The 14804-nt window shown below is 35.0% G+C and overlaps 1 protein-coding gene across 9 annotated transcripts in view; it reads left to right on the top strand.

The window, feature by feature from the left end:
* lama2 (laminin, alpha 2) overlaps positions 1-9513 on the top strand; it is a 205925-nt gene extending 196412 nt beyond the window's left edge. For all 9 annotated transcript variants that reach the window (XM_035995247.1, XM_035995246.1, XM_031321901.2 and 6 more), the window contains 10 exons: positions 3398-3510; positions 6361-6454; positions 6727-6822; positions 7264-7344; positions 7519-7596; positions 7754-7832; positions 7982-8113; positions 8339-8469; positions 8844-9063; positions 9270-9513. In XM_035995247.1, coding sequence (XP_035851140.1) covers positions 3398-3510; positions 6361-6454; positions 6727-6822; positions 7264-7344; positions 7519-7596; positions 7754-7832; positions 7982-8113; positions 8339-8469; positions 8844-9063; positions 9270-9430 — 1185 coding nt within the window. In that variant the 3' untranslated portion in view covers positions 9431-9513. The remainder of the gene's footprint in view (positions 1-3397; positions 3511-6360; positions 6455-6726; positions 6823-7263; positions 7345-7518; positions 7597-7753; positions 7833-7981; positions 8114-8338; positions 8470-8843; positions 9064-9269) is intronic.
* Positions 9514-14804: the final 5291 nt, after the last annotated feature.

Below are 14804 nucleotides of genomic sequence, written 5' to 3'. Positions count from 1 at the left end.
AGTGTTCAAACATTTCATATAAAATAAGTGTAAAAAAGAGAAATATTAGAGAATAAGAGAAAAATGTATGCCTTTTCGCAATCAATCTAGAATATTATAATTTAAGAACATTAAAGTCTGATGATGGCAATCCTGAGTACATTAACTTTTTGTTTGTATAATTTTAAATGTATTTATATACCAGTTTTGGGAGATACGTTATTTGTGTCTTCCATTTAAAGTATATTTCTCGCTTAGTTATTCTCTATTTCAACTTATTTTCACCCAGAGAAAGTCAGTTGAGTAAAGCTTTCTTCGTCTACCTACTTCACATTTGTACTGAGCTGCTTTGTGCAACCAGAGTGTTCCACTGATTGCCACTGACCAGCTATTCTTGAGCTGCTAAGGGTTAAGTGCTTTACCCAAGAGCCCTTGACATTAGTTATTGAGAGAAGGGAGAGCCTTCCTCATTTGATACTCTTATGGTGAGGTGTTGTAACAAGCCACCCAGCTGCTGGCTCACATTACAGCTATTTCTTTCCAGGTGATTCAGTAAGATAGTGACATACTTACTCTAACGACTTCTATTTCCTGTGGATGGAGCTCAGAGGCGTCTGACTTCTTAGCATCTTGGTGCAGTTGTACAGCTGTTGTATCTGCAGTATTAGTTGCCTCACGCGTTTCTGGTTTCAATTCAAGCCTTCACCTACTAAGTTTGAAACACTACTAAGCAATACGGTGCCAAGTGACATATGCGTAAAGAACATTGCACAGTATTCAAATTGGTCATGAGTTGAGCAGTAAAATATTTGTGTATTTGTATAATTACCACCAGAGGCCAAAAAAGTAGCATCCATGAAAACTAAAATAAGCAGAGCGAGAATTTCTGATCTCTCAAGAGTGATAGCAGCGACATAAATAAATACAGGCTCGTCTTCACTTGCACAGACACACACACACACACACACACACAGACACAAGCACACACAATTTTACAAAATCCCAACTAAATGACTTCAGATTCTATTGGTGTGACCTCCAACCAAAGACCAGTCACTCTGAATGGAAGACTGTCTCCCTATTGTTAGCTTAATGGAAAGACGCAGAAGGGGATGAGAGAAAGGGAGGAAATAAGAGAAGTATGAAAGAGGATAGCAGACAGAGAGGGGCATAGATGTGAGTGGGGAGAAAAGGTGAAGCCGTCAAGGAAGAGGAGGAAAGAGAGGAAGAGAGTCTTTCTGAATGGAGCGGCGCCTGCCTTTTGTTGGCTTAATGGAAAGACGGAGGAGAGGAAGCGGGAGAAGAATGAAAGGAGAGGGAAGGAAAGGAAAGAGCTTCTGAGCAAGTGACATCTCCCTTTTGTTAGATGGGGAGAGAATGAGAAAAAGGAAAAAAAGAGGGAGGTTGAGGAGGAGGAGCAGATATGAGGACAGAGCGCGATAAGAGGTGAGTGTCAGCTGTAACAAAGCAAGGTCACGGTGTGGGGAATGTCTTCAGTTGAAAGAGAACAAGAGAGGAGAGGAGATTAAGACACACACACACACACTCAGACGCTCAGTCGTCTCAGATGCTCTCCCTCTCTCTAACTTTGTCTCACACTGACACTGGAGGTATGGCAAAGCAGCTTTGTCACTTAGTAGGAGATGTATTCAAGAGAGGAAAGGAGATAGGAAGAAGAGATTGGAGGAAAGGACGGAAACTTAGAGAATCTGTCGAGGACAGGTAGAGACAAACAGTGGAGCAAGAAGTGAGAGTGTAGAACAGGTGAGGAAAGTTGAGAAGATGGAGGAGAGGATGACAAAAAGGTAAAGGTCTGAGAAGAAATAGACGTGTAGACGAAAAAACAGGTGTAGGGAGAGGATATAGGACAGTAACAAACAGATGAGAGGAGGTGGTTATGACAAGAAATGAAGAGAGGAGGAAATATGAGAAGAGAGGAAAAGAATAAAGGGGATGATGATGAGACGGGAGGAGAGGAGATTTGGCAAGGTGGAAAAAGTAAGAGGAGCAAGAGAGAAAAAGGTTAGAAAGAGAAAATTGGTATAAAAAGGAGTGAAGGAGAGAAGGGGAAAGAGAGGTTGTGGAGAACAAGTGACAGAAAATGGTAGACGAGGACACAATAGGAGAGGAGTCTACAAGATCAGGAGAGGAAGGGGAGGAGTGGAGAGGATACAGCAGGAAAGTGAAGTAAGTAAAGGGGGGAAAGATGGGAGGAAAGGCAAAGACAGGAAAGTAGAGAATGGGAGGTGGAAGGAGATGGAGCACTTTACAGGAGAATTAAAGAGAAGATGAAGGTGGATAGAGGAAGAAATGAAAACCAGTGGAGGCGAGCCTTCAAGCAGAGTAGTGATGAAAGCGAAGAGATGAAGAAAGGTAGTAGAGGGCAGAAAAGCAACAGTTAGGGTAGAGGAAATGAGTTGTAAATAAAAAGATGGACCAGAGAAAAGTGTCCTGAGATAATGTCTGTTGGGATTTGACACTATAAATAAATTGAATTGAGATGGAGAGAAGAGACATGATTTTAGAGTGAAAAAAAGCAAAGTTGAGTTGATGGTAAAAGAAGAGGAAGATATGAAAGGAGGCATGGTTAACAGGACAGGAAAGAATAGAAGAGGAAAAAGTTAGATGAAATAGAATACGGGAGTAAAGTAGTGAAGAGGAAAAGAAAGACGTAGACTTGGACAAGGGGAAGAAGAGATATGAGGGAGGAGGAATGAAGAAGAGGCAAGTAGAAGAGAGACTGCAGGAGAAACAGAGTAAAAAGAAAATGGTTATATATTAGGATGTCTTTACTTGTATTACAACACTGACACCTTCTGGTCACTGCTAACCTGCACCCTGTAAACAACAAGGGGCACAGTTATACTCTAATACTTTGTTTTCACTGCTGTGAAGCACAGATGGAAATCAGACTATAGAGTGTGATGTCTGGTTTAGATGAAAAGAAAATATGTGCAGGATTTATGATGATCAAACTGTGGGAGGGTTGATTGATTTAAAAACTGTGTCAGCCAAATCTACCTTGGCAGTAAGTAAGAAAAGAAACAGTGATGAAAGATTTCATCAATTAAACACATTTTAATAGGCCCTATGCTGCAACTTGCTGGGACCGTCTGAAATCTTCCGTATGGTAATTTGCACTATAAAAATATATACTATATTTCCATTGCACATCCAAGGCATATCTACATTAATTCTATCTTCTGTGAGCTCTTCATTTACCTGTTGTTTATAAAGAACTGTTCCATGACCCACTGCGACTGACCAGCCCTTTAGGTCCCTGCAGATCAAAGGCAAAAACCGTATTAGTGTGATTGACGTGTTCTGCGCAAGTGTTAGGTTCCTGTTGACAAGAAGCAATAGGAGCAGTGTGGTGAAACCATGTCAGTGTAACTGACATGTTATGTCCAATCTCCAGGATTCATGTGCATCAGCTGTGGCCCCGACAGTGCTGGAGAAGGCCTATCAATTTGGACTGACCAGGAACAGCCACATGAGCTTTGCTTTTGATGACACCAAAGTCAGAGAGAGGTATGTATTCAGATTAAATCTTCATTTATTTAGTTTTACTTTGTGGCACTGCCCTTCAGTGCAGTGCACACAATGCTGCTTGTGAGGATGTGTGATACATAGTGCAAGTTATATAACACCTGCCACATATAACTGTTAGGTACAAGCTTTTTGAGAGATTTCCAACACCTGACCCGTAGTAGTTGTAATGACTATGTTCATCTAAATCAATATACATTTTCCAATAATATAAATATCACTGAAATAAAAGTCCTGCATTGATTTTTTTTTTAAGCTTTATTTAGACAGGTAATCTTATTAAGACACGGGGTCTCATTCTCAAGAGAAACTTGGTCAAGACACAACAGCAATACGACACAAAGTTACAGACAGACAGGACATTTATACAAAGACAAAATAGGATACAAATAAAAAACGTGCCAAAGTGCATTAACGTGTGAGTATCATTTTACTGTTGTAACTTCTTTATATACTGTTAGGTAGTTTAAAGGGCAACTATTATATAGCATTTTCAGGATTATACTAGCATTTTGTGTTTGTACTAGAACATGTTTACATGCTTTAATGTAAAAAAAAACAACTTTATTTTTCTTATACTGCCCATGGCTGCTGCACTCTGTATGAGCGCCTGTCTCTTTAATCCCACCTCCCTGCAACGGAGTATATAGCAGGACTTTGTACCATGAATAATCACCAATAAAGGCTTCTAAACCAAATATTTCACAACTGGACATGTCCCAGCAGTAAAGTGAACGAAATTTGGGGAGAAATTACCAATGTTGCATTAGCATGTAATGCTAGCTACTTTATAGTTAGCAGTATGCTAACGTTAGATTGTAGTGGAACGAAGCAGCACTTTCTACCGTCAAAAATCGCAGATGAAGGTTTCTGAACCAAACACTTCCCAATCGGACATGTTTCAGCAGTAATGCGACCGGGAATTGGGGAGAATTTAACAACATTAACAGCCAAGATGACATTATTTACTGTCGTTAGCCATGTAGCTACTTTAGTTAGCAGTTGACACTAATAGAATATAGAAGCAATTTCTACACTCAAAATCGCAAGTAAAGGCTTTTAAACCAAATACTACTAACAGAAAATGTTTCAGGCGTAATGTGACCCGGAATTTGGGGACGCTGGCAGCCAAGGTGACATTGTTAACTGCCGTTAGGATGTAGCTAGTTACATGGGACAATGTTAACACCGCAGTGACTTAAAAAAAACACTCCAGTCCTGCCTACTTGGAGCAGATGACAAATCATAGAAGGCTGGCTTAGAGTTGCTAAGACTTAGCCGAGAGTAGAAAAAACTGTTGAAACCGGAGTGTTCAGAATAGTTGGAAATCTGAACGTTTTAGCTCACAGGGATTTGTCTAAAATATGTTTACCTCATTATAAAAATCCAACATTATAACATGTAGATATGACAGAAACACAGAAAAGCATATGTGACCTTTAATCTGTAACAATGCTTCATATTTTATTTGATCATCTTAATTTTAAATGTAAAATCTTAAACTGTAAAGTAACTTATAGTAGCCGTGAAATGAATGTAGTAGAGTAGAATTATTATGTAGTATGAAATGTAAATTCAGTTCAGTTTATTTTATAAAAGGGGACAGTGCAAATTAATAAAACATGATTTCCCATGGAATATAAAAGCAAGAATTAGCCAAATGGCTATTTTTCATCTGTAGTCCCCTGCCCTCGATGTTAAAAAAAAAGGCTTTTTAAAATACAAAGAACAAAAAGACAACACAAGTAAAACAAAACTTAGCACAAAACATCACAGAAACAGAAAATAACTAAACAAAGCACAACACAGAACTTAGCACAAGACAAGACACAACACAAAAGCAGAAAGATATGCTCAAATAATTTAGTGAATTTGCTTAGTTACTCTCCACAACTGCAAATGTTGCTGTATGTCTGCCACATGTAACATACTCAACACAGTAAACTCAAGACTGATGTTTGTGTGTATCTGTCAGGTCTTTGCTTAGATCCCACACAACAGTGCACAGTTCTAAATAAATAAATGACACAGAAGTAAGTGAGTGATAGTTTGGACAGGATAAGATTTTAACACAGGTGTACAGCAGGTCAAAATACAGGGAAACATCCTCTATAAATAACATTGTGTTAAATTACTGAACATGTTCTTGACTTGACCGGCCCTGAAAACAACTTTTCTGTTTCACAAACTGACAGTCGCAAAAACAACAAAATTATGGAAAGATGAGGAAATACATTCCATACAGATACCCATGAAGTCTTTAGACAAGGCAATGGTTTGTGTGCATTTTAGGTACAGTATTAATCTTAAAGTTTTGTTAATGGATGAGCAAAAAAGGGAACAGTTTCTTGTTCAAAGACTTTGGCTGTTTGGGGGATCAGTTAACATTTGCTTACTGAACTTTTACTCTAAGCAGTGGGGTAGTCTGCTGTCCAAATCAAACATTTTCAGTGCTGGAGATATGATCAAATTTGAAGATGTAGATCACTCAAAACTGCTATTAAAGGCATACTATGTAACTTTTCCCTCTTCGGTCCCGCTACAGGTTGTCTCATTGGAACTACAGCTCGCACGGCTGTAGTTCCAATGAGACATCCTGTAGGGGGACCGAAGAGCATTTCAACCAACAGTCAAAATATTTTAATAGAGAATTAACTGCATCCATTGGCAGTAAAAGTGTTAATACCTTTGCAGGAAATTGCTATTTATGTTGAAAACCTGTGTGATTCCAGAAACATTTTTTTTTTCAAGTATTCTGATAAAAATGTGCATTTGTAATAATATAGACAATTTTCATAATCTCTAAGATTCATTTTTGTGTGTGCGTCTCAGGCTAATATTGGAGTTTGAGCTGAGGACGAAGGAGGAGTCCGGTCTGGTTCTCTACATGGCAAGAATCAACCATGCTGACTTTGTTACCATACAGGTATACTGTACATACATACTGCTCTAAATGTCATTCTATAGGTTAAAGTTTCCCTGTTTGTCCCAAGGTTCTAGTTCAAAGTTTTAATTCAAGTTGGTTTAGGGTAACACAAGTTGCTTCTTTGTATCTTGTGTCTTCAGACTTCAGCTCTGTTTACATCAGGAGAACAGCACCCACTTCTTTTTGTGCCATAAAGTACTAAATCAGACCCACTGGCTCACAATGTACAACACAGCAGAAGTTATGACTACTATGTCTCTCTCTTCCTGTAGATCAAGGACGGGCAGGTCTGTCTGGGTTATGATCTTGGTCATGGAAATATATCTGGCTGTGTCCCCTTCTCCATTACTGATGGGAACTGGCACAAGGTAGGACAGTTCTAGTCTTTCATTCTAGATGCTCCATTTGTTTCCCCATTTATTTATTTATTAGCTATAGAATAATGGATAATTTAGAGTCTGTGTTAATTATATATTCTGTATGGAAAAGGCTTCACTCTTCAAAAAAATCCTCTCCTCACTGACCTAGATGCTATATACATACTTTTTACAATTTCTTTTGGAACAGCTTCCTTGTTTCTGCCATCTAGAACATTACATCCTGGAGACTCATTTATCACATAAAGTCCCAACTTTCTAGAAGAATTAACCACTTTGTTAATGAACACTAAATCTCAATTTCAAGATTTGTCTTTCTTTACATCCAAAACAACATATAGTCTCTGTTGATACTGTGAAAGGACCGTACTTGTCTATTGGTCTAAATGCGTCCTGTTCAATGTTTGTCCATGTTTTTCCTTTCAACCTCAGATACGTGTGAGTCGTATCAAGCAAAGAGGTCTACTTACGGTTGATGGGCGATACAGTAAACAGATGATCAGCCCAAAGAAGGTACATTATTTTATTTTTTTCTATTCTAACCATTTTCTCCTATGAAATATTCTACCAAACTGCACATCCAAGTAGTTGCATGGCAGACTAGTAAAAAAAAAATATAAAGACAAATGATCAAGTTTTAAAAGATTGTTTTATTGTTGCATTAATAACTTATCTTGTTTTTACCAGGCTGACCTGTTAGATGTGGTGGGAATGCTGTATGTGGGTGGATTACCACAAAACTACACCAGCAAGAGAATCGGGCCGGTAAAAAACAAGCACACATAAAGATACTGAAAGTGGATATCAGTCAACATAATTTGCAGTTACACCTGAACACTGACACTGGAAGGATTGTTGATTGATTCATTTTTTTATGATTTTGTTTGAATAAACCAAACGTTCTCTCTTTTCATGTTCCTAGATTCTCTACAGTATCAATGGATGTGTCCGTAACTTTAAGATGGTGGGAGGTCCTGTGAGCACTAAGGCAGCTGCTACAGGTAATTCATTTGTATTGTATTCACGACTACCCACATGTCACACACCTGTAACTGTCCAGCTTTGAACTGTTATTCATTTGCTGTTTCTCAAATATTTGTTAATGCAATTCAGTTGATTAACCATTCGCCTCTCTTTCCTCTTTGCCTAGGTCGCCCTGAGGCCTCTATTGAGGACTTTAAATTGAACATGGACACGCCCACCTCCAGTCACATGGTAGGAAGATGCTTCGTTGCCACAGAGACGGGCACCTATTTTGACGGCACTGGCTTCCTGAAAGCAGGTGAGATGAGACACTGAAGTCACCTGTCAGTCTGTCATGAGATTAGCTACTGTACAGTATGTGGTTGTGATGTGTCTAGCAACACACTAGCAGCTATGTAGCAACCTCCTAATATTGACCTAATAAACCCGTAACCTCAGTGGAAAATCCAGTCCGGTTTTATTCTTAAATTTTCCTTTTCTTGTTATAAAAGGTGAATAATGAAATAAAACGTTCTCTCTCTAGTCTCTTCTTACAGAGTGGGTCTGGACGTGTCGATAGCATTAGAGTTCAGGACCAGCAGAACCAGTGGAGTGCTTTTGGCCATCAGTAACCAAGCCAACAATGGACTGGGACTAGAGATCGTCGAGGGCAAGGTACGTAACAATGATTTAAAGAATAGTTCAACATTTGGTAAGCAGATTTGGTTATGGTTGGACAGTCAGGCTAGCTGTTCTTTATGCTAGGTTAAGATGTATGAAAGTGATACCATCTTCTTATCTAAGTCTCTGCATACTTCCTAGAATATTATAATTATTCCTTCAATCTATTTTAATCTTTATCTAAAGCTGCATTACATTGCATATGTGTGCTAAATAAATTGTTTACATTATCACAGAACAATACAGGTAAATACATATTCTGTGTATATATATATTTATTTATTTATTGATAGCTATAGATTGATAGTGGGGAAAAAAACGTAGATTTAATGCATGCATTTTCACATGTTTTTTCCTTCTGCCCCTAGCTGCTCTTCCATGTTGACAACGGAGCTGGACGGATCACAGCGGAGCACGTGCCTGAGGGCGAGGGCTTCTGCGACGGACAGTGGCACTCCGTCATTGCCAAGAAGCTTCGCCACAGGGTGGAGCTGGTGGTCGACGAGAAGCAGAGCCAAGCAGAGAGTCCCAACGCACGCTCCAACACGTGCGATACCAACGACCCCATCTATGTCGGAGGATATCCAGGTATGAGTGCCTTCTAACACACATCCTTAAAATAATACATCTGTTAACACATAAGAATTGTAATCTGTTGTGGCACTGCTGCTGTGGTAGAAACAAATTATACAGAAAACACACATACACAATATAATAGATACATTACTATGAAGGACAGTATTTTAAAAACACGTTGTATATTACCACTCATAAATGTTTTATTTCTCTCTCAGATGGAGTTCGACAGGCAGCTCTCTCTACCAGCACTTCCTTCAAAGGTTGTTTAAGGAACCTGAAGATCACCAAGGCTTCCAAGACCATGGATGTGCAGTTCAACAAGGCTCTAGAGATTAAAGGAGTCCAGCCTCTCTCCTGTCCTGCTGTAGCTGCGTAACCGTTAGCATAGAGCTTCAACTTTGTTGTTTCCCTATTACAGTATTACGTCCAGAACCTGTACTGGGCACAATGTTTATATATATATATATATATATATATATATATATATCAGTGTGTTGGCCAGGTGCTGTGTCCAAAAAGTAGGTAATATGTTTCATAAGAACTCGCTTGTTTCAAGCCCAGGTTGGATGTTTATCAGGTACAAATGCATCAAGTTTCTCTGCTAAACAGCTTCATCCTGCGTTAGAAAAAGAGCTTCTAGAACAGTGGCCAAGCGTCAGATAGAAGAAATACTGAATGTTTAAAATTCAACAAAAAACTACAGAAAGCTCCTAAAAACAGGAAAATATCTGCTCAAAATTCAGCCATATCACTTCCTGCAGTTTATCAGTAATGTTATAGTTTTGCAATGAATATGAAATATTCATAAAATATTACTTAGTCAGGGGTCGCTTAAGGAAAAAGGTTGGAAACCGCTACTATAGGGTACTATATCTGATTGAGTCGGGCTTAAATATGACACACACCTGTGTTACCTTGATGCCTCTGTACCTGATAAAGAGCCAAATTCCTTGTATGTTTACACTTACTTGGCCGTTAAAGCTGTTTCTACATTGTGCTCTTGCTAAATTAAGAAAAAAGGAAGCATTCTACGTCCTTGTGAAATACAATTATCGATTCTTTCTGCAGAAATCACAAAATAAAACACAAACTCATTCAGTTTGTAGGGTCACTTCTCAGTGTATCATATACTACCTTTTGTAAAATACAAATGTCTAAACAGCATGAAAACACCTGTATTTTGCTCCTGTTTGGGGCTAACAACAGGCAAAGTTACAATTTTCAGTATGAGACCCTGACTTAATGTACAGTGTAAGGCTCTGGTCAATAAATTTTATCATGGCTACAAATTGAGGACTTAGTGTTTTAAAATGTGTTTTATAGTGTTTACATTAAGGAAGATATTAGTATTAAGACCTGTGCTATGGTTACAGGTGTTCACGGTATTCAAGCTAATATTTCATAATATTTTGGGATATGTGTGATTATTTAGACATTAAATCAGATTTGTTTTCCAGAGACGTCCCTCTTGAAAAGGTAGAACAGGAAATGTTGAGTCCTTAGTTGTAATATTTACCTTCTCACCCTCAAGACAACAGATGAAGTTGGACTTCTTTTCAGCCCTACCTGTACAGCAACAGATGTGACCAGTGATCTTCAGAGATCTTAAAATTACAACAAAAAAACAGCTGATCCAATGGTTCTAAAGCCAGACGCCTGTATTTGTGTGTTATGTTTTGCATGGTGTGACTGTAAAATACTTAAGCAGCTCTTTCTGAAATATATTCCATATAGCATCAAAAAGATTGTCCTGTCCTTTTTTTAAAACTGCAGAATATGATGACTCGACAAATTATGTTGCAATGTATTCATGGAAATAAAGAGGAATCTCTTCTGAACGAGGAGGATGTGTCAGGACACCGTGTGCCATCACTCCTGGAAGCACGATTGCATGATATTTTTAGAATAAAATATTAGTTTGAACTTTTTTTTTGGGATGAAAGATATTATTTAGACTGAAAATAAAGATTTAATATTCAAAAGAATCTTGAAAAAAAAAAAACTAGCTGCTTTTTACTGAAACTCCACCAGGTGGTGCAACTGCACTTTACAGCTACAATAACAGAGAGACTGCATCTGTCAAAATGCTCTGTATGATTGGATTAGAACTGTCCACTGCTGCTTAAAAACTTTCAAGTTCAATTTCATAATGTCCAAAAACTGACAGTAACTCAAGTTTTAGACCAACTATATTGTTACTTTTTGGGATATGGGTGATGATTTCCATATTAAATAGCTAACTATCAAATTAATTAGATAATTTAAATGCTTGCTATCTGGATTTCATTCAATATTTCTTCTGTATACTGTGTTCTAGAGGCAAGAATTAAGACAGGGTGTCCATGGGGTCTTAAAAAGTATTAAAGGTTGATGACATTTTCAGTATGACTTTTTATGACTAAGTATTATTTTTATTAAATATATATGACTTTTTACATATTATGACATTTTGATGATATTTTTTATGACATACTATACTATAACTTTTTGTTACATACTCCTCCACCACATTCACCTCTGATCTTCATCACAGCATCTTCTAGTCGCCTTCCAGTGAGGTCATGCTCCACATCTCATCCATCAAGATCTTCAGGCATTGCTCATCACTCCTTCACCCCGACCAGTGTCTAGACTCCATCAGGAGGAAAATCCTGTACAGTACAGCTCATGGCATCACTTCCCTCTTACAATTGAGATCAAATCACTAAAGACTCATTTTTGTCAACGTTCGTAATATCAATAAAGTTTATTGATCAAATACTGGTTATACAATCCCACATATTTTCATGACTCTTTTATGATACTATATGACTTTATGACTTTTTTCACTTTGACATACTGTACTATAACTTAATATGACTTTTTATGACATACTACACAATGACTTTTACATGACTTTTTATGACATACTATACAAAGTCAAGATATAGAATGTACTAAAAAGTCATAGTGTGTCCTAAAAAGTCATAAAAGGTCATGTTATAGTATGTCATATAAAAAAGAGTATTTAACAAAAAAGTCATAAAAAGTCCAATTATAGTATGTTGAAAAAAAGTCAGAATAGTATGTCGAAAAAATTATTAAAAAGTAATTGTATAATATGTCGAAAAAAAGTCATAGTATAGTATATAAAAAAGTCCTAGTATAGTATGTCGAAAAAAGTCATAAAAAAGTCATAGTATAGTATGTCGAAAAAATTATTAAAAAGTAATTGCATAATGTCGAAAAAAAGTCATACAAAAAGGTCATGGTATAGTATGTCGAAAAATTGTAAAAAAAAAGTAATTCTTTAGTATGTCAAAAAAATTATAAAAAAAGTCATTGTTTAGCATGTTGAAAAAAAGTCATAGTATAGTATGTCAAAAAAATTATTAAAAAGTAATTGTATAACATGTCGAAAAAAAGTCATGAAAAAGTCATAGTTAAATATGTTGAAAAAAAAAGTCATAGTATAGTATGTTCAAAAAATTATTAAAAAGTAATTGTATAATATGTCGAAAAAAAGTCATGAAAAAGTCATAGTTAAATATGTTGAAAAAAAAAGTCATAGTATAGTATGTTGAAAAAAACGTCATTGTATAGTATGTTGAAAAAAACGTCATTGTATAGTATGTCAAAAAAGTCATAAAAAAGTCATAGTATAGTATGTTGAAAAAATTATCAAAAATTAACTGTATAATATGTGGAAAAAAGTCATAGTATAGTATGCTAAAAAAGTCATAGCTATACTATGACTTTTTTAGCATACTATACTATGTGGAAAAAAGTCATGAAAAAGTCATAGTTAAGTATATTGAAAAAAAAAAGTCATAGTATAGTATGTCGAAAAAAATCATAGTATAGTATGTTGAAAAAATAATTCATTATATAGTATGTCAAAAAAAAGTCATAGTATAGTATGTTGAAAAAAGTTATTAAAAAAGTCATAGTATATTTATGTGTAAAAATATTCATAATATAGTATGTCGAAAAAAGTCATAAAAAGTCATAGTATAGTGTGTTGAAAAAGTCATAAACAAGTCATAGTATAGTATGTCGAAAATTTAAAAAAAAAGTTATAGTATAGTATGTTGAAAAAATTCACAATATAGTCTGTCGAAAAAAGTCATAGTATAGTGTGTTGAAAAAAGTCATAAAAAAGTCATAGCATATGTTGAAAAAAAAGTCATTGTATAGTATGTCAAAAAAAAAGTCATAGTACAGTATGTTGAAAAAAATCATAGTATAGTATGTGGAAAAAATAATGAAGTCATAGTATAGTGTGTCGAGAAATTCATAAAAAAATCATAGTATGGTATGTTGAAAAAAGAATTCATTATATAGTATGTAAAAAAAAAGTCATAGTATAGTATGTTGAAAAAAATATTAAAAATTAACTGTATAATATGTGGAAAAAAGTCATAGTATAGTATGCTAAAAAAGTCATTGTATAGTATGTTGAAAAAAGTTATTAAAAAAGTCAAAGTATATTTATGTGTAAAAATATTCATAGTATACTATGTCGAAAAAAGTCATAAAAAGTCATAGTATAGTGTGTTGAAAGAGTCATAAACAAGTCATAGTATAGTATGTTGAAAAAATTGTAAAAAAGTCATAGTATAGTATGTTGAAAAAAACGTCATTGTATAGTATGTCAAAAAAGTCATAAACAAGTCATAGTATAGTATGTCGAAAATTTAAAAAAAAAGTCATAGTATAGTATGTTGAAAAAAAAGTCATTGTATAGTATGTCAAAAAAAGTCATAGTATAGTATGTCGAAAAAATTCATAATATAGTCTGTCGAAAAAAGTCAAAAAGTCATAGTATAGTATGTCGAAAAATTGTAAAAAAAAGTCATAGTATAGTATGTAAAAAAAAAATCATAGTATAGTATGTCGAAAAAGTAAAAAAAAAAAGTCAGATTAAAGTATGTCTAAAAAAAGTCGTAGTACAGTGGGTTGAAAAATTCATGAAAAAGTCATAGTTAAGTATTTTGAACAAATAAAAAGTCATAGTATAGTATGTCAAAAAAAGTCATTCTATAGTATGTCAAAAAAATAATAAAAAAGTCATAGTATAGTATGTCGAAAAAAGTCATAAAAAAGTCATAGTATAGTAAGTCAAAAAAAGTCATAGTATAGTGTGTCAAAAAAGTCATAAAAAGTGCCAGTATAGTATTTTAGAATAAAATTCATAGTATAGTATGTCAAAAAATTGTAAAAAACTCATAGTATAGTATATGTTGAAAAAAAAGTCATTGTATAGTGTGTCGAAAAATTGTAAAAAAGTCATAGTATAGTATGTCGAAAAAATTATTTAAAAGTAACTGTATAATATGTGGAAAAAAGTCATAGTATAGTATGTCGAAAAAAGTCATAAAAAGTGCCAGTATAGTATTTTAGAATAAAATTCATAGTATAGTATGTCGAAAAATTGTAAAAAAGTCATAGTATAGTATATGTTGAAAAAAAGTCACTGTATAGTATGTTGAAAATTGTAAAAAAGTCATAGTATAGTATGTCGAAAAAATTATTAAAAACTGTATAATATGTGGAAAAAAGTCATAGTATAGTATGTCGAAAAATTGTAAAAAAGTCATAGTATAGTATGTCGAAAAAATTATTTAAAAGTATCTGTATAATATGTGGAAAAAAGTCATAGTATAGTATGTCGAAAAAAGTCATAAAAAGTGCCAGTATAGTATTTTAGAATAAAATTCATAGTATAGTATGTCGAAAAATTGTAAAAAAGTCATAGTATAGTATATGTT

Source organism: Sander lucioperca, chromosome 19 (assembly GCF_008315115.2).
Source record: "Sander lucioperca isolate FBNREF2018 chromosome 19, SLUC_FBN_1.2, whole genome shotgun sequence".
NCBI lineage: Eukaryota > Metazoa > Chordata > Actinopteri > Perciformes > Percidae > Sander > Sander lucioperca.
Note: the sequence above shows the minus strand (reverse complement) of the source record. Positions and strands in the feature narration are given on the sequence as shown.